Below are 25,916 nucleotides of genomic sequence, written 5' to 3'. Positions count from 1 at the left end.
ATGGCGGCAACAACTGCAATCAAGCATTTCCGATAACTGGCAATGAGTCTTTCACATTGCTGTGGAGCAATTTTGGCCCACTCTTCTATACAGAATTGTTTTAATTCAGCCACATTGGAGGGTTTTCCAGCATGAATGGCCTGTGTCAGGTCATGATACAGCATCTCAATTGGATTTAAGTCTGGGCTTTGACTAGGGCACTCCAAAACCTAAATTTTGCTTTGTTTGAACCATTTGGAGGTGAACTTGCTGTTGTGTTTAAGATCATTGTTCTGCTGCATAACCCAAGTGCACTTGAGCTTGAGGTCACAAACTGATGGCCAGACATTCTCCTTTTGGATTTTCTGGTAGAGCTCAGAATTCATGGTTCCATCAATTATGGTAAGTTATCCATGTCCTGAAGCTGCAAAGCAGCCCCAGACCATCATGCTGCCACCACCATGTCTGACTGTTGGTATGATGTTCTTGTCATGAAATGCTGTATTAGTTTCCAAAAAAGTTACATTTTTGTCTCATCAGTCCACAGAATATTTGCCTAAAGGTCTTGGGGAAAATCAAGATTTTTTTTGGTAAATGTGAGATGAGCATTTGTGTTCTTTTTGGTCAGCAGTGGCTTTGGCCTTGGAACTCTTCCATGGATGCCATTTTTGCCCAGTCTCTTTCTTATTGTTGAATCATGAACACTGATCTTACCTGAGGCAAGTGAGGCCTGCAGTTGTTTATATGTTGTTCTGGGTTCTTTTATGACCTCCTGGATCAGTCATTGTCATACTCTTGGAGTAAGTTTTGTAGGCCGGCCACTCCTGGGAAGGTTCACCACTGTTCCAAGTTATCTCCATTTGTGGATAATAGCTCCCTCTATGGTTCACTGGAGTTCCAAAGCCTTAGAAATGGCTGTGAAACCCTTCCTAGACCGATACATGTTTGTTTCTAATCTGTTCATGAATGTTTTTAGATTGTGGCATGATGTGTGGCTTTTTCTGATCTGTTAGCATGCTTCACTTTGTCAGACAGCTTCTATTTATGTGATTTCTTGATTCAACAGGTCTGGCAGTAATCAGGCCTGGGTGTGGCAAGTGAAATTTAACTCTTTAACTCTTTAACTCTAAAGCTTTCCAAAAAATTGTGGTTAATCACAGTTCATTTGTGATTCAGCATGGGAGGGGGCAATTACTTTTTCACATAGGGCCAGGCAGGTTTGAACAGCTTTTTTCCCTTAATAAATGATATAATAATTTAAAAACTGCATGTTGGATTTACTTTGGTTATCTTTGTGTAATATTAAAATTTGTTTGATGATCTGAATCATTTAGGTGTGAGAAATTTGCAAAACAATTAAGGATGGGGGCAAATGCTTTTTCACAGCACTGTATATTTATATGCATACAATGGCCACAGTGCAAACATTAACAAATAGATAAAAATTGAATTACATGTAGGGCTGTTTAGTAATGTTGAACCTCTTTGTTTTTGTAAACTGTATGCTGTTATAACTCTTACATACTTGATTACATCAAAAGAATGTCCAAATGGACTATATTTTCTTTCTTTGTAAACTGCCATTTGTCTTTTCAATAAAACATTTATGGAAAAAAATGGAATTAAAATAAAATGTTTTGAGGCCTATTGATACATTAGTTACAGTAAATCCTATAAAAAGCAGCAAAATATTCATTTTATTACTTGGCTGATGAGCTCTACTGTATATGGAATTCTTTGTAGGATGCAATTATTACTATTATTACTACAATGAAGGCAACAGCTGAAATGGGGGGCGGGGGGATGAAACATGGTTGCCAATAGAGAGCATTAGAATGTATACTAGAAACAATGAAACCATTTACTTCTAATTACCGAGTAAAGGAAACCCATATGGTATTGAGTAGAACATGCAAGTACAATACACAGAGCATTCACTTCAAATATACTTTCAGAACTCTAGTTCTATAATAACACTGCCCCTAATTTACATCAACTGGAAAAATGAAAGATGATGGTTTATGGCCTGTATCGATGGGAAAAGGCAGCTAGAGTTCATGTGCATTCCGCTTGCATTTGAGATGCTTCTGAGATCATTCAGAGTTCATTTACAGGTGCATTTGACATGACAAAAGCCTGTCAACACAGGCCCTTAAAAAGGTTGTGTAAACTGTGTAGCTTAAAGCGGAGCTCCAGCCAAAAGGGGAAGCTCTGCTTGTCTGCCTCCCTGGTTTTGCCAGGTACCCGCTCCCACTTTCAGCTGAGTTTGCAGTGGCAAACTCAGCCGGACGTTCCTCCTTTCCCCACAGCCGGCCCATTCACAGAGCGCAGCGTGCTGTGCTCATTCACAGTAGAGAACCGGCAGTAAAGCCACAAGGCTTCACTCCCGGTTTGCCCTAGTGAAGATGGCGATGGCAGCACCCGAAAGCCGATTGAAAAATCGGCTCAGGTGAGGAAACCTCTGAATTCCTGGACAGGTAAGTGTCCTAAAATTAAAAATCAGCAGCTACGTCTATTTTTCTGAAGGAATAGATATGAAAAAAGTCGCACTACTATTAGTAACAAAAAGCAAAAAAACAATAATATAGCAGCCAGCATCAACAGTGTAGTTAACTGTGTAACAAAGTAAAAGAAAATATATAGATGCAGCGCTAATGTGAAATTCAAAATATCAAAGCATCCCTCAGGGATTAATTGTGAAACTGGTGACACCTTATAAGACAAACACAAACATATATAAGTCATACAAATCATAAAAAAGTCTGTCATATATACACAGCAAATGTATATAAACTGACTGTGAGAAGAAGGAGCAACAAAGAACTGTCCGTGATAAGTAAAACATTTTCTTCAATAAAGTGCAGTGAGAGTCCCATATGAAGAGACTGTATAAAGTTAATGCCTTTTCAACCAGTAGGTATAGCTGAACGGGCCTCTTCATATAGCATTTGCCAACATACAGGTAAGATGGTAGAAGAATTAGGTACGCTTACCACAAGGGGTGGACACACTCACCATACGGCGGTGGGTCAATCAGGCGTTTGGATAATTCAATCCAGCGGGTGCTTGGTGGAAGATGATGACGATGTAAAGGTGCACTTCAATGGCTTCATCCAGAACAGTGAGGGGTAGATGGTGCCTTTTAGAACCTCCAACGAGCAGTCCTGCTTGAACTCGCATGAAGTTGTCAGCTGGATGAAATATGCAGGCTCCAAAATGCAGCATATCAGATCATAGGAGAAAGAGAAAAAAAGGCTGCGACAAAGTACCCCATGATTAGTGGGTCCTACGCTATCCATAGAATGGGAGATCCTGCTTATCAGGTTAGCTGAGACTGGTGATTGGATGTTCAGGGCTGAGCACTTCATCCTGGAAGTCAGAGGCAATAAGACAGATTCCCTTTAAATCTTTTGTCACATCAGGATGTCCCACTTTGTGCAGGTAGCTGGATCCTGGAGAAATCTTCTGTGCAGGGATGCCCTGATCTCTTCCTGAGTCAGAGCTTCTGGCGCTGCAAAGGTTAACCGCTTTGGGTCTTCAGGCAGAACAGCAGTACAGATGGTCTGACTGGGACACACCCCCCTCCGTCCTCCTCTTCCATTGAGAAAAGTTATTTCGATGATTATATTGCCTGTAGCATGATCTGTAATTGGGGGAGAAAATCATGTGAATGATCAGACTCTTCTCCATTAACAGATCACGTTATAAGCAATGAAATCAATTAAATATATTTTATTTTTTAATGGAAGAGGACCATCTGTACTGCTGTTCTGCCGAAAGACTCACAACTTTTAGTCATTGCAGCACCAGAAGTTCAGTGGCAGGAAGAAGACTGGCATCCCTGCAGTGAAAATGTCTCCAGGATCCATCTGCCTGCACAACATGGAACATACTTCATTACAGGTAAGTGATTAAATCTGTATGGATCTTTAGTTTTAGCTAAACTTCGGCTTTCGGCTAACCAAGACTGTCTTTGCCTTAAAGAAAGCAGGGAATGTATATAAACGGTTTGTGTAAAGCCAGGCTGAGCAAGCAAGTGTTGTAGCTGGTGTTTGACTGTGACTAAATTAATCAAATCTTACCTGGAATTATGACTAACAAGGTAGTAAACTCATACTGATACTAGTGTTATGAGCAAAAGGTCACTCTGTAATACATTTCTTCATTATAGATAAAAATATAAAAGCACTAAAAATCTTATAGCGTAAAATTAGAAATTCTAATCAAGGTTATACATTGTCAAAGACACTATGAAGCTTCTGGATATTAATGTTTGCATTGTTGTGTCACTAAAGGACTAAAGACAAGCACAATTATTTTCTAATATGTGAAAATGTTAAGCTTCAGCAAGAAAGAGGTTTATTCTGCACACTCTAAAGGAAAACGTTAATCTTAGAATATGTTTTTACTGACATTTATATCATCGACTTTAGTTATGTTTTTCATGTTATAACATACTGATTTACTTTGACAGTACACTGTAATCTGCAACAAGGTGGGAGAGTGCATTGCTATCTCTCTGTTTGCATACAACAGAACAGAAAACATCCATAGATAACAGTAGGATACCTGTCAACCTTCAGATGAATATAGTGGAGTTGTGAAGTGTAAATATAATTTCAATGGGTTACATAACCCTTTATTGCCCTGTTGCATTTGAATGTTACACAAACACTACCAATGCCTGGGAACAGCTAGGACCAGGGACAATACTTTTTCATGGCCCACTGGGTCAACTAGCAATTATAACGCACAATGACAGAAGGAAATTGTAACAGTGCTACAATTGCAGCATCAAACTAGAAGCTCACAGCACCTTGAAACTCAATACCAGGTATATGCGAAGGTCGAGGAGATGACAAACATAGCATCCTAATACCATAGCAACCAAGAGGCATCCAACAAACATTACCTGAACAGAATACATAAAATTCTTATGGGCATAGAGTGACCAGGAAGATGCACTCATATGAGATTCAGAAAAATACGAGACTTTGTAGGCAAAAGAGAAGAGCAAATAAGAAAGCATTTGCTCAACCAGCAATAAACAGATTTTACAGACGTAACTTTCTCAGCAAAACTCCACTTAAGACTTTGACACACACAGCCCTAACAACTAACAACTCTTGCTTACCACACTTAAAAGGACTGTTTGCTCTTAGGCTGATATGAAGCGATCCAGAATCATCCCATTACATAGTGGTGGACTATAAATGTCTTTATAATTACTACCCTGATGGACTTTTGATTCTGTAGTTTGGTCTAATTTTGGGTTATAGGTTATTCAATACACATCACTGTGTTGTTCTGAATTTATTTTTTTCGCTTTTTTTATGTTTATACTTTGTAGTTGAACCTTCAGGTAATCATTTAAGATATTCTATTCAATGCTGTTATACTGGATATCAGCCCACTTTTTTTCACTTACTCGGTATATGGATGTAGTTATACCACTGTATATGTAATTCTTATCATTGTTGATTTTGCTTTTGTGATATTTTGGGTGGGGAGGTCAATATCTCTCTATACACTTTTAGGATCATCACCAGCGTATTTGGCGCACATTTGGGGAGGTTATTATCTCCGTATACACCTTATAAAATTAATACCAGCGTTTTTGGTGCACACTTCAGGATTGTGTACCTCTATCTATGTAGATATCACTATTAATATATTTTACCAATGACATTACTTTTAGCACCACACTTTATTTATTCTTTCACACACAGCCCTATGCTATGATTTTTTGATCTGGTTGGCAGTAGAAGATCTTCAAGGTCAAGCCCAAAGGAACAATTGTGAAACAAAGGGGGAAAAACATCACACACATTTTGAAAGTTTAGAGCACTCCTATGACACAGTGAGCTTAAAGCGGAACTTCACTCTCTCAATCAACATTGACTATCTTTAAACCTTATGTTGCTATCATTAGTAAATAGATAGGAAAGTATATCATATTCACATTTTTTTCTTCAGTTACTTCCTGGTTTCAAGGCCTAGTCAAATGATGTCATATTCCCAGGAGTTTTCAGGAGGGGAGGAGGGATTCTCTCAGCTTAGCATAACCTCCTGTCTGCATGCCTGTGCTAAGGGAAGATGGATTCCAAGTAGTAAATGCCACATGAATCACCTGCCCTTACTCAAGATGGGCACAGCCAGAAATGCTAGGGGGTGTTTTTCAAAGTGCCTTCTCAGCAAAATAGAACATAGAGACATGGATGAATAGGTGAGTTTGCTTTGAATATTAAAAATGAATCAAATTGCATTTTTGGTTTGTGGTGCTCAGATGCAGTGTAGTTCCACTTTACAGAGGCTGTGACAAGTCTGGTGTTGGCCTTCTTAAAGAACATCAGATGTTTTTGCTCTCCTCTAGACTACATGAGCAATTAACAGGGGGCAGCCCCAATGCAAGGGATAATTTTCAAGCTTCCTGGAGTTGGGCTTTAAAGTGGTTCTAAAGCCAAAAGGTTTCATACCTTAATTCATTACCAGCATTCAGGTAAAAACACTTCCACTAGTTGTTTCTCCCACCCCCCTCCCTATACATTTGCCTGAGTTTAAACCTGTGCCTGTCTGCTGCAGCACCAGTTATCTCTCCCTGCACTCACAGACACAGAGACAGCAGAGTGAGCCATTGACTCCTGCTGCTGTCAATCAAATACTGTAAGGAAGGAGTGGGGGGGGGGCAGGACAGAGATACGCTGTTTTTGTCTATGGACACACACACACCCTGGCTTTGGAATATGCCCTCACGAGTGTCATGGGAGCATTCAGAGAAAAGGAGGAACCAAGAGCACCTGCAGGGGACTCCAGGAAAAGAGGAAAGAGGGACACTCTGTGCAAAAGCATTGCACAGAGTAGGTAAGCATACATCTCTTGTTTTATTTTAGGTAAAACAACATAAACCTTTAGTGGGACTTTAAGTGTTCTGTATAACAGATTGTGCAAACCAGTTCTGTGCTAATTTTGATTCACTTCCAGATCTATTAAGCATGAGATATTGTAAATGTTCAGGCATATAAATATTTCCCAGTTATATATTTATAAATAATTTGTACTCTACTACATTCTAGCATTTGGTACTATTCTGTGGTCTTATCTTTGCTGGAGTTATTTTTTCCTTAGTACCAATAGACCAGTCAGCAAATGTTCTACAATGTAATATTTCCATCGGGTCAAATAGGTAATTCTGGTTTCTATGGTTTGCTGTAGTTTGCACCAGGGGCATTGCTAGGTCTACAAAAGATCTGGGGCTAGAGCCTATAGCAGCGAAAGTAAAGAAAGTCATACGCTTGGGTGGGCATACACATGTATATAATATACATGTGTGTACATATATAGATATATATCTATATATCTATATATATACACACACACGTACACACAGGGCAGAGGCTGCAGACATAGTACAGGACAGAGACTGTGGACATGGTACAGGACAGAGGCTGTGGACATCGTACAGATGTCAGAGGCTTTGGACATGGTACAGGACAGAGGCTGTGGACATGGTACAGATGTTAGAAATATACTGGGACTTTTCAGGTGCTACAGAGATGTATTCTACATACACATCATATTAAAAAGAATGATTTTGTGAAAATGCATCCACATAGCACCTGAAAAGTCCCAGTAAATTCCTATCATATTCAGGAATTTTACTTTCACTTTCACCATACCTGCCCTGCCAAGGTACAGGATAAGTTTACAGCACAGATTTGTACAGTTTGGAAGGTAGAACAATTTTGACTCCTTGGGAGAGCTCTGGTGACTATTTTATGGGTAGCAATGATCGCTATTGTGTTGTCCTGCTTGCTCTGTCCTTCCCCGGGGTGGAAAGGCTCGGGTGCTGACACAAACACAAATCAGGTAGAGATTGAGTTTCTCCTTTCTGGACATTCCTCTGGATGCTCACAACCCGCTCCTCCCTTGTCCATGGACACAAGGGGTGTCTTATCTGAGCAGTGACAATGTCCAGGCTCCTAGGGTCCTGCTTCTCCCTTGTTGAGCCCTGTGACAGCTCAGTGCCCAATGTGCGCTAGTTGTCAGATCTGACATTTCCCATCCTTCCTCCAGCTAGATCCTCTCCTGCTCTGGACTCAGAATTGGCGCCATAAATTCATCTTCTCTGGAGCCAATGAGAGAGGAGGGGTGTGGATTGAAGGCAGAAGACCCTACCCCCCACACGGCAATTAGCGAATAGCGATACATCTCTTCTATTTACACACAGCCACAGGACGGCACCGCTGAACCCGATAAGAGAGAAGGGGCTATGGCCCCAAAAGCCACCCACTAGCAACGCCACTGCTTTGCACATCATTATTTTTCTTTGTTGTCTTATTGGGGTTGATTATTTTAAGGCAAATAGACTGTGCACTTTGAAAGTGAGCAGAAGCTCTGCAGACTTCTATCATCCAATCATCCAATCATGTGCAAGCAGAACTGCTGTTTTTTTTATTCTCCTTGCATGTGATTGGTTGTTCTTTGCAAAGTGAAACTTTACCTCATTTACTAAGCTCTGGAGCAACTGCACTTGCAGTATGCAACTGCACTTTGCAGAGTGCACAGTCTATTTTGTCTTCATCAGGGAGCAAAAGTCTGGGAAGTATTATATCTCTGTGCACCATTCAAAAATACCTGTTCAAAAAAAGAAAAAGTCTGCTATAATTATTTTATACAGTTTGTACTGTTGTGCACTTTATTTTCTACACAATTGTTGTTAACTCTGGTTATTAATGAACATTGTTTTTGCAGTGATATTTTCCTTCATTATTTAGTTCATTATTTAAATAAGCAGGAGCCTACAGTGCAGATCTGCACAACATTCAATTCTCCATACAGCATTGGCCACCAAAAGAATTTGCTTTACCTTTCAATCTATCCATTTTCTAAACAAACTCTGCCAAACCCAATGGTTTCACATGGTATTGTCAATGGAATGGCATGGTTTGTGAGTGCCAGATTGACAGTTGCCAAATATTGCTGATTTAGGAGGACTTTCTCTGATAATGCACCTACTTTTCATTAATGCTGTGCTGGGTGTTTGGTGCAGGTCACGCATGTTTAGAGTGACAGTTGTGAGATAAATTATAGATTTTTATGTCTAGGGATTTCACAGATGTCTCATATCTGGAAGGGTTTGTGTGTCTCTTGTGTTGCCTGTGTGGAAAGGATTTTGCAATGTCCTGGTTGTCACCTATCAGGGATGTCTGTAGATCACCGTTGTAATTTGCCCTGTGGGATGCAGTTTCATCACCTGTCTGGGGAGCTGTGTGAGTGACAGGTGTCATGTGTCTGGAGTTTGTGCGAAATCTGAGTATCATTTTATCTGTGTGTAGCTATGACTCCCTAAGGAGCTGCTGGAACATTTTTTTTTTCAATCCTGCCCAGTGATAACCTGCCCGTAACTGGATCTGACAACTCACTGACATACTAGTACTGATAAAATAGACTATATTTAAGCAGGAATAAGCTCTGCAAGAGAGGTTCAGTTTAAACAGATGTTACAATGTTATGGCTAATCCAATTTCAAAAACGGAAACAATTATAAGGGTAACAGGTTCCGCCAGAACACAGTAGGTCAGCAAAAAAGAAATGACACAGCAATAACAGCAGTAACTAAAATAAATACCAGATAGTTCAAACAACAGTATAAAAACCAGTAAAGCCTATCTACTATGTACAGGCCCTTTGCAACTACTGGCTTCAGTGGCTAGTGAAACAATAAACCAATCTGACGGCAGTGGGACCCTTAAACTTGAATAGGAGTATTCACCCTTAAAACAAGGGTACCTATAATCCGCAAACAAGAGAAATGTGATGCAATCTCCTCTGGCAGAGCTCTGCTGGTGGCAGCAAAGCTTCAATGTTAGCAAACCAGTACAATACACAGTGGTAGCCAAAAGTCCACCAATGCTGTGTACATGTCCTCCTGACATTGGTCTTCCCCCTGAGATCAATCCATTTATTGCTCCATGAATTGTTTACTATTTCTGCCAGAACCCCTAACAGGGATCTTGATCCATGTGTATATGTTCTGGTGGGCTTACTGATAAGCGATACAACTTAGGTCACCCACTTGGTTGCTTTATTATGTCTGAAACTGCTTTATATGCACTACTATCATTGCAATTGGCTTCACTATAAGCTTTAACCATAGATAGGGGTGATGCCATCCTGCTGTACCACCACTTATAAACTGTTGTATTCTGCTGCAAAAAATATGATGTGGTGGGTTGAATGACCTACCACAAATAATATCCAAGCCTCTGGGTTATGCACATAGTAACATAATCATTGCATATGTACTGAAATTTTTGCAACCTGTGTTTCTTTTATCTGTGAGATGAAGCAAAGGAGACTTTGTAGTCAATTGTATTCAGTTAAGCTTCAAGAATACATGAATATATCCCAGCTGTATTATAAGACTACACTTGGAACTTATTTGTCAACTTTGGGATTTATTTTTGTTGCTGTGGTGGGGACGCTACATTTAATATACTCCAGTAAAGAGCGTGGCTCTGATGTATGAACTACTTTTGTATAATAAGCTCTTATTGTCTATATCATGGCAGATCTTTTCTCATATTCTCATATTTAGAATTTTATGCCTAAAAGTAATGTAACATAAGAACTGCCATTTATTAATTTATAAAATATTTTGTTGGGGCCCAGGAATATTTTATGTGTGTGGTTTTATTGTTATGCAAATGTACTTAACACATATTATTAAAAGCTATATATTATGAAATTTGTGGTCCTATATCTCATGTAGATGGTACCTGACAAGTAATTAGCTGTGTATTAGTCTATATCACTAGCACAGGCATATTGCCCTTAATTTCTACCACTGTCCTTTAACTTCATTTCTCTGTTTGTGTTTCAGTGCAGATGAAAGATTTGATGCAACTTTTCATACTAATGTCTTGGTCAACTCTACTGGTGCCTGCCAATATATTCCACCAGGTTAGTGTGAATCTTTAGTCACCACAAAATAAACTTTAACTTCAGTGGAAGTTAAGATTGATTTGTTTTGGACATGTGACTCATTTTTAAATCTCAGGTTTTTTTTTTTTTTTTTTTATTCGTGTAAAATGTTTAGCAAGGGTACCTTAAAGCAAACCTGTCATCGGGGAAGCATGGACCCTGCCATACCTTACCTCTCTTTCTGAAAATGCTATTTGTCAGGGTGCAATGCTAGGAAAGGCTTCATCAGCACTCAAGGTTTTCACTCTGACATACCTGACTGTCTTATGCTGAGTCCGGATTCTGAGGGACCTCTCTTGTTCACTGTCTTCTTGAGTGTATACTGTATTTTCAGACACATAGGCACAATGCAGTCTGGACCCTGCTGACCGTACACAGCCAGCAACCCAAATCACAGTAAAGCTGGAGCTTCCTGGCTACCCACTCTGTCCCTTAGTGCCCAGTTATCACTCACTATGGCCCCAGAGCCACCAATCTGCTCCTAGCTTCCTTGGTCTCAGTGCAGTTTTTGACCCTACTTCCTCCAAGATCCCTGTTCTTTTGAGTTGCTCATAGGTGAAAACGTCAAAAGCTATACACTTCCCTTTTAATTATAAATGCTGAGCTGACAAACTGTGTTACTTATGATTCTTAAGCATCGTACTTAAGGGTTAATAGAAAAATGATTACAATGATAATAACTCAATACGTTAACTTAACTTAACTTACATTTTTTTAGGAATTTTAAAGAGCACATGCTATATTGATGTGCGGTGGTTTCCTTTTGATGTGCAAAAGTGCAAATTAAAATTTGGATCTTGGACTCATAATGGATGGCTACTTGACTTACAAATGTTGGAAGCGGATATTTCAAATTACATTTCTAATGGCGAATGGGATCTAGTAGGTGAGAAAGCTGAACAAAGCCTTTTTTTAATTACGATAATGAAATACCCACTTAACTAAGAGAATGTTATACCTTTCCTATATTTGTTGCTATTGGGTCAGCTTACCTGCAGCTATTTGGCATTGTCATCATTAGGATTATACAGATCAGTGGCGGCTGGTGCTCAATTTTCTGGGGGGGGGGCGGCCCGCGGCCCCCTCAGCCAGCCAGCCAGCCAACCGACTACATAATCTAACTCCAAACCCCCCCCCCCCGGAGCTCACTCGTTTGATTGCCCCGCATTTACCCCATCCAGAGCCTCCGGCTCTAATCATGTGCTTCTAAAAAAATAAAACATTGGAATCCATGCTTCCGGCGCCCTGCATGTAGATTAGGGGCTGGGTGCATGGATTAGGGGGACGGCGCCCCTGCACCCTTAATGGACGGGCTGGCACTGATACAGACACAACATTTGCTTATGGTTACAAGCAAAGTTCTACCATTATCTGAAAGACACAAAGGATACTTCAAGGGTCTGTTCATACATACAAACAAGAAGGAAAGATATAATAGTTAATAGGCAATTGTTGTTATTCAGAGAGTTGATAGCTTCATTGCCTTGTCCACATTTGATATTTGGCCAGATCAAGCTGATTCAAGGCCTATAAGCTGGCCATACATTTTACAATTGCTTATTCAATTTCCTTTATATTTACCTTCAACTATGTAGTGCCTGCCCGATTGCATACAAATTGAAAGTGTTTAGGTTTGGCCTCATATTATAAGGTTTTGGTAAATCTAAAGCAACATTGTACAAGAAATTTGCATAATGTTTGGCCAGCCTAAGGATGGCCAGCCTAAGGATTTCATAGAATCTTATCTGATCTGCTATCTACCTGGTAATTAGAGCATAGTATGAAAGAAAAATTAGTTTTAAAATATGTTTTCTTCTTTTAATAAGCTGATACTGGTTCATGTTAATGCATAACAATTACAGCTCTCTTGTTATTTTAACTTGATTTTTGGTGAATTCATATTTGTTCATTATTACTATATTTCCTTGTGCATTCATTTGTTTTTAAAACTGGGCAGATAATGTTCCAGGATCTCTTTTACCTTTGACACACATTTAAGTCAATGCATATACATTTACAAACCCAGATTTCCTTGAATGCATGTTTAAATTTCTATACACTTCATAGCATTGATTTGAAATGTAACTGAAACCCTTTTAGCACCATCTGTCATTTAGAGCCTAATTTCTCAAGAGAAGGAAGGAGAGAATTTTCACATAACCTATTTTAAGCTGTTGAACACTGACTTCCATCAACATATATACAGTGAGAAACTGAGCTGTATAGAAAGATCTCCTATATGCTGTATACACAATTTTAGGTGTATTGCCTTCAGAATTATCTTTTTAGCATTAAGAATTTTTGCAGGAGCGTTGATGATGTATTAGAAAATGTATTTTTGATAAATTTAGGGAACACTAAAACATAGAGCTGAGAGGAGTTTTTTGTGTTGGTAAGTAGGGATGGGTCGAACAGACCCCTGTTCAGTTCGCACCAGAACTTCTGAACACCGCAAAACTTCGGACCCGATTAACGAACCCCGTTAAAGTCAAAGGGACATGAATGTCAAAAATAAAAAGGGCCCATTTTGAAGGCTTATATGCAAGTAATTGGGCATACAATGATTATAGGGGTCTGGGTCTAGCCCTCTCGGACATGTATCAATAAAAAATAAGTTTGTGAAACATTTCATTTTTAAATGAAGAGTGATTTTTTTATTTTTAAAGTGAAAGCCTAAAAATCAAAAATTCCTTCCAATATAGTGCCTGGGGGGTCCCCTTAGTCTACCTGTAAAGTGGCAGATCTGTACCACGTCCAGAATCTGCTGCAGTAATAATTGCATTTATAAAGCCAAAAAAATGACATTTTCCCTGCAAGCTGCCTTTATTTTGCTCAGCAACAGCTGGGGAGCCAGTGTGTATGATGAGGCTACAATGTAGTGCACTGTGAACAAGATTACAGATTTGTTGGATATGTTCTGGTGTCACTTTAACCTTGTAACCCTATAGAGGTAATCTTGATGAAAGCAAGAATTGGCCTTGCTGTAAAAAAATTGCAATGATATGCACCTGTCAAACAGGTGCAGAAAAATTGGTCTTTGGGTGTCGATGGCGTCTTCCCACCGTAATCCTTTAGAGGTACTCTTGATGAAAGTGAGAATTGGCCTTGCTGTAAAAAAGTGCAATGATATGCACCTGTCAAACAGGTGCAGAAAAATTGGTATTTGGGTGTCAGTGGCACCTTCCCACTGTAACCCTATAGAGGTGCTCTTGATGAAGGCAAAAAAAATTGCATTGATATGCACCTGTCAAACAGGTGCTGAAAAATTGGTCTTTGGGTGTTAATTGTGACCATGGAACCTATACCAAAAACATTCTTCCAGATGAAATGATTGAACACCCTCAAAGCTAGGCAGCCTTGAAGTCCTGCATTCCACATCCCAAAAAGACTTTATCAGTGACATTGGCATCAGGGGCTTCATAGCTGGTAATCCAAGACTGATTCATGGTCCATGGAGTCTGTGGACAGACGTGTTCTATGATCAGTAACGAAACCTTCTGCAGCACTGAATGCCCATTCTGAAAGCACGCTGGATGCAGGGCAGCCCAACAACTCAATAGCATACTGGGCAAGTTCTGGCCAGTGGTCTATTCTCATGACCCAGAAAGTCAGTGGATCGTCAGCTGGAAAGCTCTCCATCTCTGTTTTGGCCCTGAGGTGGAAGCTGACAGTCCTGGGCGGTGAGGACTAAAAAAAATTCCAAAATGCCTCACTTAGGCGGACACCTTCTCCAACGCTCCTCTTTTGGCCAACAGAAGACTTAAAATTATGTTTTCCACGACACTGTAACCAACTAGAGTCAGGAAAAATGTTCAATAAAATCCTCTTTAACGTGTCCTGAAGAGATTTTATCTTCTGCACTCTCTGTGGGGATGGGATGAGCTCTGAGACATTCCCCTTATAATGGTGGTTAAGGAGGATTGCCAACCAGTAATCATCCTTCTCCTTTATGCCACATATTCTTGGGTCCTTTCGCAGGCTTTGAAGCATGAAGTTGGCCATGTGCCTCAAATTTGCCAAGGCTTGAGAAGCAGACTCCTCGGGGTCACTCAGGATGACAGCATCTGGAACTTCCTTTTCCCAGCCACGTATTACTCCCAAGGGTCCTGGGGTTTGAAAGCCACCGCTTACAGATTAACACATGTTTTCCTCTTCTTCAAAGCCTATGAAAGTGCCAGAATCCTCCTCCTCATCCTCCTTCCCTCTCTCCTCCTGTGTGTTCTGTGACATAGGAATGATGGTGTCTGGATAAAGTGAGCACTTGCGAGGAAAGGAAGTCCTCCTCTTCCTCCTGCTGCTCTGCCTCCAGTGTCCTGTCCATAATGCCACGCAAAGTCTGCTCCAGCAGGAACACAACAGGGATTGTGTCACTGATGCATGCACTGTCAAGGCTCACCATCCTTGTGGCCTCCTCAAATGGTGACAATACAGTGCATGCATCCTTAATGATCAGCTATTGGCATGGGGAAAAAAAGCTGAGGCGGCCTGAGCCTGTCGTTGTGCCATATTCGCACTGGTACTCGTTCACAGCCCTCTGCTGCATGTATAGCCACTGCAGCATTGACAAAGTCGAGTTCCACCTGGTGGGCATGTCACAAATCAGATGGTTTACGGGCAGGTGGATTTCCCACTGAATTTCAGCCAAACGAGCATTGGCTGTGTGGGGGCACAATAAGCTGCAGCACCGAGCCCTGTCCTGCATCCTTTCGAGTTGCAAGCAACATTACCCAGTGTGCTGTGAACAAAATAGATCGTTGCTGTCCATGCTTGCTGGACCACATGTCAGCAGTAAGGTGGATTCTATGGCTGACTGCCTTGCCCAACGATACCAGAACATTCCCTTCCACGTGATGGTAGAGGGATAGAACGGCCTTACGTGAAAAGTAGTAGCGACTGGGAACCTGCCATTGTGGTACAGCACATTGTGCAAATTCACGGAAGAGGGCAGAATCCACCAGGCTGAAAGGCAGAAGTTGGAGAGCAAACAGCTTTGACAAGCTTGCATTTAGATGCTGGGCATGTAGGTGGCAGGGACTGTATTTTTTTTTCTGCTGCAGCAGATGGGGCAGAGAAATTTGCTGCCTACAGTCTATAGCTGGTGGTGTGCTGCTAGCAGATGTGCTGCTAGGACCTGGGACACGCTGTGCTATACCATCATCCCTGTCAGTGGAGGCTGCTGAGAGGTAATGACTCGGTATAGCAGGAGCAGACTGAAGTGGGTAAGGAGAAGGAGGAGGAAGGACAGATTTGTGCCCCTTTTGTGTGGCTTTTAGGTGCTCTTGCCAACGGGCTGAGTGGTTGGACGTTACATGCCTTGTTAAGCATGTAGTACCCAAATGGTTGGTGTTTTTGCCACGTTTGATGTGCCTGAGACACAGTTTGCAGATAGCAACAGTGCGATCTGCTGCAGATGTGCTAAAAAAGGCCCAGACAGCTGAGCTTTGGGGAGTGGGCTGGGAGATAACAGCTGCAGAATGTGATGGAATAGGGTGGCTGCTCTCTACTCTTTCTTGATGTCTTTCTTGATGTCGGCCTCCTTGGGGTTGTGCCACCTCACCTTCAGTTTTCTTCTCTGGTCTGTCTGGTATCCAAGTCGCATCAGTGACCTCATCATCATTATCATCATCTCCATCTCCTCCATCTTCATCATTACCACTGGAGACAACTTGGCAATACGCTGAGGTTTGGGGAACATGAATGCCAATTTGTCTACCAGTGTTCCTCTCTCTCTCTAGGCTCATGTTCCTTTCTTCCTCAACCTCAGAACCAACATCTGAATCCAGTAATGGCTGGGCATCATCAAGGAACAAGTGGCTGACGCTGTGGTCAAATAATTCAGCTGACTCCTTAATGGCTGATGTTGGAGCTATGGCAGGAATAGATATGGACAAGGAGGCAAGTTTATCCACTCCGGCAACTGCAGGGGACTGCATACTTGTCTCTGCTTGCGTGACAGAGGATGAGGAAGGTTTAGTAAGCCAGTCCACCACCTCCTCTGCATGCTGTGGCTGGATAGCACGGGCAAACTCACTAAACAGAGGAAATTGTGCCCTGCCTGAAGACTAACCACCACGTCCACCTTTGCCTGCGGACACATCTGTTTATGGCTCCCTTGCAGTGCCAAGGGAACGTCTGCATCTTGTTGTCCTCCCAGACATTATTGGGAAGGAGGGGCGGTGCTTATAAGCAAATGTTAAGCAGAAGTTGAAATCTGTACATAGATGCACTTTAATCAATGTAAAGAGGCGTTTTGTGCACTTTAATTTGAGTACTCACACTACACAGACGCACTCCATGGATACACTATAATATACTGCAATATAATGCACCAAACGTACAATGACGTACAGAACTGTATGGCGGTAAATTGGCAGTAACGCATACAAAAGTAAATAGCGTTAAACTGGCAGTAACGCACAAAACTATATGGCGTTAAACTGGTAGGGATGGGACAACACCCCCTCCCCCATTCGGTTCGCACCAGAACATACTGAACAGGCAAAAAATTTGGCAGAACACACGAACACCGTTAAAGTCTATGGGACATTAACATGAATAATCAAAAGTGCTCATTTTAGGCTTATATGCAAGTTATTGTAATAAAAAGTGTTTGGGGACCTGGGTCCTGCCCCAGGGAATATGTATCAATGCAAAAAATATTTTACAAACGGCTATTTTTTCGGGAGCAGTGATTTTAATAATGCTTAAAGTGAAAAAATAAAAGTGTCTATAGTATGTCTGTAAAGTGGTGCATTTTCCCCGTGTTTAGAACAGTCCCTGCACAAAATGCACAAAATGACATTTGTAAAAGAAAAAAGTCATTTAAAACTACGCCCCCCTCTGACGCCCCGGGAAAGCCATGGGGAACTCCCCGTGCGGCATAGGGGGCGGGGTCACGGGGTCACCCCACCCTCAGTTATAAAAGAACTGTCATCAGCGCTGAAGCGTCATACAGTGGGTGCTTCCCATGGAGGCGGGTCAGTGGCGGCTTTGGGACATTTTTATTTTTTTATTTTTTAATAAAGGACTTGTCCCAAGCCGTGTCTTGTCATTTGTACCATTTTGACACTTTTTTTGTGAAATGGTAGTGGTACATTTGTACCATTGCACACAGGGGGGGAGGCCGGGATCTGGGGGTCCTCTTGTTAAAGGGGGCTTCCAGATTCCGATGAGCCCCCCCGCCCGCAGACCCCAACAACCACGGGTTGTGGGCATGAGGCCCTTGTGACCTGGTACGGTTAAGGGGGGGTGCTCTCTCATCCCACCTCTTTTCCTGCGGCCTGCTAGGTTGCGTGCTCTGATAAGGGTCTGGTATGGATTTTTGTGGGGACCCCTACACCATTTTTTTTTTTTTTGGCACGGGGTTCCCCTTAATATCCATACCAGACCTGAAGGGCCTGGTATGGAATTTGGGGGGACCCCCACGCAATGTTTTTTTTAAATATTGGTTTGGGTTTCCATTAATATTCATACTAGACCCAAAGGGCCTGGTAATGGACTGGGAGAATCCCATGCTGTTTTTTTCAATGACTTTTATCTGTATTGCTGGGACCGACAATTCATTATTTCATTCATTCATTTCATTCATTCATTTTTTCCTTCAGAAATGTCATTTTGTGCAGGGACTGTTCTAAACATGGGAAAAATGTGCCACTTTACAGGCATACTATAGACACCCCCTAGGTACGAAATTTAAAGGAATATTTCACTTTTATTGTTTCACTTTAAGCATTATTAAAAACACTGCTCCTGAAAAAACGGCCATTTTTAAAACTTTTTTTTGTATTGATACATGTCTCCTGGGGCAGGACCCAGGTCCCCAAACACTTTTTATGACAATAACTTGCATATAAGCCTTTAAAATGAACACTTTTGGTTTTTCATGTTAATGTCCCATAGACTTTAACGGTGTTCCGGCGGCTTTCGAATTTATCCCTAACACCGCATATTGCTCGGTGTTCTGCAGAACTTATGCTCGGGCCAAACCGTTCGCCCATCCCTATAAACTGGCAGTAATGCACACAGAACTATATGGCGCTAAACTGGCAGTAACGCACACAGAACTATATGGCGTTAAACTGTCAGTAATGCACACAGAACTATATGGCGTTAAACTGGCTGAAACGCACACAGAAACAAATGGCGTTAAACTGGCAGTTACGCACACAAAACTATATGGCGTTAAATTGGCAGTAATGCACACAGAACTATATGGCGTTAAACTGGCTGAAACGCACACAGAAACAAATGGCATTAAACTGGAATTAATGCACAAAACTATATGGCGTTAAACTGGTAGTAATGCACACAGAACTATATGGTGTTAAACTGGCAGTAACGCACACAAAACTATATGGCGTTAAACTGACAGTAACACACACAAAACTATATGGCATTAAACTGGCAGTAACGCACACAGAACTATATGCAGAAGTAAAGGCGTTAAATTAGCAGTAACGCACAAAACTATATGGTGTTAAACTGGCAGTAAAGCACACAGAACTATATGGCGTTTAACTGGCAGTTACGGACACAGAAGTAAATGGCGTTAAACTGGCAGTAACACACAAAACTGTATGGCGTTAAACTGACAGTAATGCACACAGAACTATATGGCGTTAAACTGGCAGAAACGCACACAGAAACAAATGGTGTTAAACTGGAAGTAACGCACAAAACTATATGGCGTTAAACTGGCAGTAACACACATAGAACTATATAGTGTTAAACTGGCAGTAACGCACACAGAACTACATGGCGTTAAACTGGCAGTAACACACATAGAACTATATGTTGTTAAACTGGTAGTAACGCACACAGAACTATATGCAGTTAAACTGGCAGTAACGCACAAAACGATATGGTGTTAAACTGGCAGTAACGCGCACAGAACTATATGGCATTAAACTGGCAGCAATGCACATAGAACTATATGGCGTTAAACTGGCAGTAACGCACACAGAACTATATGACGTTAAACTGGCAGTAACGCACACAAAACTATATGGTGTTAAACTGACAGTAACGCACACAGAAGTAAATGGCGTTAAACTGGGAGTAACGCAATCAAATAGACGGTGTTTAACCGTCACTACACTGATGCTATCTGAACAGCCCCTACTCTAGCTATACACTAATTTAAAGATTACTGACACGGTCTCACTACACTACACTGAAACTATCTGAGCTGTCCCTACTCTACACTAACGTATGTATGAATGACACGGTCACACTACACTAAAGTGAAACTATCTGAGCTGTCCCTACTCTAGCTGCACACTATGCAAAGCTGAATGATGGTCCTCCTCACTACACTCACACTATCCCTAGACTGACACTAAACTAATATTCTACACTGACAAGTGAAGAAAATACGTGACTGAATTTAAACCTCTAGAGATAAGTGGAATAAATAATAGCGCTCAAATAAATAAAAAATAAAAGAATAAAAATAAAAATTTAAAATAAAAATGTGCTAATGAAAGCAATGATCAATCTAAATGAGCAGTACAAGTATATATGTGTGAATGTTGACAATAATACCCTCATTGAAAATCAGTCACAATATGAATGTGATCTGACAAAAAAAGTTATTGGTGAACACTGTGAGCAAACACATCCTATCACATAATGTTCAAAACAACACACCCAGTGGCAGATGTGAAGATGATAAATGAAGTCTTAACATAAAGTTCATATCATGTGAATATATTCTAACAAAAAAGTTATTGGTGAACACTGTGAGCAAACACAACATATCTCATAATAATCAAAACAACACACCCTGTGACAGATGTGAAAATAATGAATAAAGTGTTGACATAAAGTTCATCAATTATGAATATTCCGATGAATGGTCTTAAAAAATCTATAAATGAAAACTCTTGGTTGTTCTTTGTGATCTTCCACCACACCTCAGTGTTTGTGCTTCAGATGCTCAGATGCGTGATGCAAGACGTTGTGACGTGACACGCTGCAACGAATGGTGGAGGCTTGAGACTAGGTGAAACTGCACAGCTGACACACTATCCTGGGTCAGCGTGACCACTATAGATCGCTTTACCAGTGCATGGGATTTATGTTACGATTTCCTTTGGAGTGTTTTTTTGGCCTGCTTTGGTTTTCACACATGTGAGTGCAATGGTAAGCGATGGTTTGAATTTTTAATAAATTTGCTGTACTTTATCACACTATTTGGAGCATTTTTTCATTTTCATGTGGAGCAATCACTTCTTGAGGAAAAGGATTTGTTGCATTTATGCTCGCTATTTGGAGATCATGTTTGGAATCTGGAGATCACATTTTAACCCCCAATAAGTGTGGTGGAAGATCACAAAGAACAACCAAGAGTTTTCATTTATAGATTTTTTCAGACCATTCATCGGAATATTCATAATTTATGAACTTTATGTCAACACTTTATTCATTATTTTCACATCTGTCACAGGGTGTGTTGTTTTGATTATTATGTGATATGATGTGTTTGCTCACAGTGTTCACCAAAAACTTTTTTTGTTAGAATATATTCACATGATATGAACTTTATGTTAAGACTTCATTTATCATCTTCACATTTGCCACAGGGTGTGTTGTTTTGATTATTATGTGGTATGATGTGTTTGCTCACAGTGTTCACCAATAACTTTTCTTGTTAGAATATATTCACATGATATGAACTTTATGTTAAGACTTCATTTATCATCTTCACATCTGCCACAGGGTGTGTTGTTTTGTACATTATGTGATAGGATGTGTTTGCTCACAGTGTTCACCAATAACTTTTTTTGTCAGATCACATTCATATTGTGACTAATTTTCAATGAGGGTATTATTGTCAATATTCACACATATATACTTTTACTGCTCATTTAGATTGATCATTGCTTTCATTAGCACATTTTATTTTTCATTTTTATTTTTATTTTTTCATTTTTTATTTATTTGAGGGCTACTATTTATTCCACTTATCTCTAGAGGTTTAAATTCAGTCACGTATTTGTTACATGTTAATTGGCAGCAATAGTTTATTTAAATTATACTTTTTTCACTTACTCAGAAGCGCAGTGGAGGTATCACAGGGTTTAGGGCGTTAGCTTGTGAACCATCAGGTGTGCAATTGAAGAAAATAGCACAGTATAGCACACTAACTAATAGCACTGAACAGAGCCCTGTTCTATCTCTCTCCATGCCGAAATCACACTGAAAATGGCTACCATTGAAAGAATACTTTTATACTGTGGGGCGGGAATGAGCCATGATTGGATAAAGTCATGATGACGGTGTACAATCATGACTCTGACAGTGCTCTGTATCCTGATTGGCTGAAGCTTTCACTGCTTCAGCCAATCAGGGCTTGCAATGCACTGTTCAGCGCCGCAATGCATTTTGGTCAGTTCGGGGCATGAACAAACGGTTGAACGACCCATTTGTTCGGCTGTTCGTAGAACGTCCGAACAGAAAAAGTTCGGCCCGAACTTATGCTTGGGCCGAAAAAATTCACCCTTCCCTATTGGTAAGCATACCTCTATATCTGGTCAAACAGTTACTACATAAAAATTACCTACAGAAGTTCAGATTAAGGCCAATGTGTGCTATTGATGAGAATATACAATTATTGTCTCCAATGACAGATTCAGCTGTTTTTATTCCACCCCACTTCCTCAAAGCTGATCTCCTAGGAGCTAAACACCCAGCTGAAATACTTACACTGGAAATGTTTAATCTCTCAAAGCATTTGCAATTATCTGCAGCCCATTTTGGTCCAGGCAATGCTGACAAACAGTACGGATGTGTGACATCCACTGTGGGATTGGTCAAGATGTCAACACAGTGGGACCATACGGATGACGTCAGCCCTCTGATCACTCTCCTTTCTCATTCAGCACTGTCATCATGTTTTTCTGCATAGACTTACCCTTCCTTTAAAGGTTTACTTGGATTAATAACAATTAAAAATAAAAGTAATATTTTAACTAACTGCATTAATCAGTCTTTTATATACTATGAGCAGCTCTGCATAGAAACCAATCCGTTTCCAGTTTTTTTTTTGTCGAAACTTAATTGAACAAGGTGAAGTTAGAAGCTGATTGGCTACCATGCACAGCTGCACCAGACTAGGCACTCTCCGGTTTTATTAAATCAACCCTGGAGATAAGTTTACCATAGCAGAGAGAATGCCCAATGGAAATCTAATCTCAATAGGTTTTAGCTGTCCTCTAAGCCAAAGAATGAGCCAAATATAATAGCCAAATATAATAGCTGTGGGTGGTATCTGTGGAGCAGGTTCCAGTCAGGCCTTTACCAAAGGACTGCTTCCACTGAAAAGAACTTAAGTTTTTTCTTACAATGGAAAATCTTCTAATTGTGTGCTACTGGTAATGATCTGTTTTTTTTACAATATCTTCTACATCTTGTAGATGTGCCGGGGAAAAGAAATGAACTATATTATGACTGCTGCAAGGAGCCATATCCTGATGTTACCTACACAGTGACCATGCGTAGACGCACTTTATACTATGGATTAAATTTACTGATACCGTGTGTCCTTATATCTGGGTTGGCATTGCTTGTGTTCCTCCTGCCTGCTGATTCAGGAGAAAAGATATCTCTAGGTGTGTAATGGATTGTTTAAGTAATAATGGAAAAGCTACATAAAATATGTTCTCAGTTTCAGAATTGTGTCTTATAATATTCAATAACAATATACCAAATATCGCATATAAATAGTGAAAACATATGGTAAGAAACAATCTCCAATGTAATAAATATGTGAAAATACATGTTTATAATGGGTAGAGACACAAGTGGGAAGTCCCGAAGTGGGAAAAATCCTAAGGTAAACTAATGTGTAGAGTCCACCACAAGAAAGTTGTTGCTCAGAAGTGGGATATGACGCCCTTGGCAGGCATGTAGAACATTAGGGATAGTGTGTCCTTCACCCAAGGTGAGGGGTATGTACTCTTACTGGAAGTAGTGGACTCAAATGTCAGCGACGAGTCAATCATGCGAGGAGGATCGGCCGACTTCCAGAAATGATCTAGGGGATCCAGCGAACTCCAGGGCAGGATCCAGGAAATCGTACGGGTAAACATTAGGCTGGAACTCAAATGTTAGGCAGCCAGATTGGATAGTCAAAGCTCTCATCCGAGGTGATATAGAAAGAAAAAATGTCTCCATATGGTGTAGGTCAAAAATGTGGGTTTTATTGAAAAAGCGAACATACATACATAAAAGTAAAACTGTGATCACAGAATAAAAGCAATGTGGAGAGCTGAAAGCCAAGCCCAAGCTTGGATAAGCGTTTTTGGCTTTCCAATCTGGCTGCCTAACATCTGAGTTCCAGCCTTATGACGCGTACACACAAGCGGACTTTTTGACCAGACTGGTCCAACGGTCTATCCGACGGACTTTCGGCGGACTTCCGACGGACTTTCCTAACGAACGGACTTGCCTACACACAATCACACCAAAGTCCGACAGATTCGTACGTGATGACTAAAATAAGGAAGTTGATAGCCAGTAGCCAATAGCTGCCCTAGCGTCGGTTTTAGTCCATCGGACTAGCATACAGACGAGCGGATTTCTCGACCGGACTCGAGTCCATCGGAAAGATTTGAAACATGTTTTATTTCTAGGTCCATCGAACTTTTGGGGAAAAAAAGTCAGCTGGAGCCCACACATGATCGAATTGTCTGACGGAGTCTGGTCCGTCGGAGCAAGTCTGCCGGAAAGTCTGCTCATGTGTACGCGGCATTACGCTTACCTGCACGATTTCCTGGATCCAGCCCTGGAGTTCGCTGGATCCCCTGGATCATTTCTGTAAGTCGGCTGATCAGGCTATCCTCGCATGATTGACTCGTGGTCGCTGACATTCCAGTCCACTACTTCCGGTAAGAGTACATACCCCCTCACCATGGGTGGAGGACACACTATCCCCGATGTTCTACATGCCTGCCAAGGGCATTGTACCCCACTTTACACATTATTTTACCTTAGGATTTTTCCCACTTCGGGACTTCCCACTTGTGTATCTAACCATTATATACATGTATTTTCACATATTTATTACATTGGGGATTGTTTCTCAACATATGTTTTCACTATCTGTATGCAATATTTGGTATATTGTTATTGTTCGTTGCTTTTTATTCTTTAGCGCTACATTTTTACCAATCCCTCTTATTGAATTCTTGTCACATTCCTATGTAGCAGCTGTCCTTTCCTTGTTACACGCTGGGTTAGTGCAGTAATATCTCTTATTCACGTGCCTTATAATATTGTCTGCTTATTATTGCTTCAGCATCTAGGTACAGTATTAAAGGTTTGACTAATTTGCTAAATAACAATTTACAAAAAGCTTAATGTTCTTTGAAATGTATCATAGGTAGAAAGATAGTAGTGCAGCAATTAAAATTTAATTAAACATCAGCATGTAAAAAGTTTGTACAATTGTATATACATGATCAGAAATACATCCATACACTTAAAAAATAACCTGAAATCAACTTCTCAAAATACAGCAAGTCACGCTCCTCTTCTAAACAAAAAAATAAAAACACAGGGCAAATTTCTCTCCATCCAATCCCCTACCCCTCCTCAAAAACATGTCTCAGTTTGATTATAGTTGGACATATCACACCTACAACAAAGACAGATCCTTGCAAGACCTAAAAATCATGGCAATCACACAAAAATTGTCACTGTTAGAAGGCATGAGTTTGATCTGAAAAATAAAATCACCAAGTTTAACAACAAACTGTTAACAATGTTTTAATATTCCATTGTACATGAAAAGTAATATGAAATGCACATTACACAAAAGTGCTTTTCACAGTTACAAATAACGAAGCTAAAATAATACTACTTCTAAAACTCCTTCAAATTGTGATTGAGTTTTCTTTGATAAATGTTCTTTTTTTCACTTTTCGCAGTGTTAAACAAATGCAGTATTGTTT

General features: G+C 40.5%; 1 protein-coding gene across 2 annotated transcripts in view; it reads left to right on the top strand.

Annotated features, from left to right (window-relative positions):
- The window catches only part of LOC141106590 (neuronal acetylcholine receptor subunit alpha-7-like), a 251,043-nt gene that overhangs the window by 138,462 nt on the left and 86,665 nt on the right, over nt 1–25,916 (top strand). Inside the window, exons 5-7 of one of the 2 annotated variants that reach the window (XM_073597494.1) lie at nt 10,862–10,941; nt 11,681–11,848; nt 23,379–23,573. In XM_073597494.1, coding sequence (XP_073453595.1) covers nt 10,862–10,941; nt 11,681–11,848; nt 23,379–23,573 — 443 coding nt within the window. The remainder of the gene's footprint in view (nt 1–10,861; nt 10,942–11,680; nt 11,849–23,378; nt 23,574–25,916) is intronic. The other variant, XM_073597504.1, reaches the window with a different exon arrangement.

Source organism: Aquarana catesbeiana, linkage group LG01, assembly GCF_042186555.1.
Source record: "Aquarana catesbeiana isolate 2022-GZ linkage group LG01, ASM4218655v1, whole genome shotgun sequence".
Lineage (NCBI taxonomy): Eukaryota > Metazoa > Chordata > Amphibia > Anura > Ranidae > Aquarana > Aquarana catesbeiana.
Note: the sequence above shows the minus strand (reverse complement) of the source record. Positions and strands in the feature narration are given on the sequence as shown.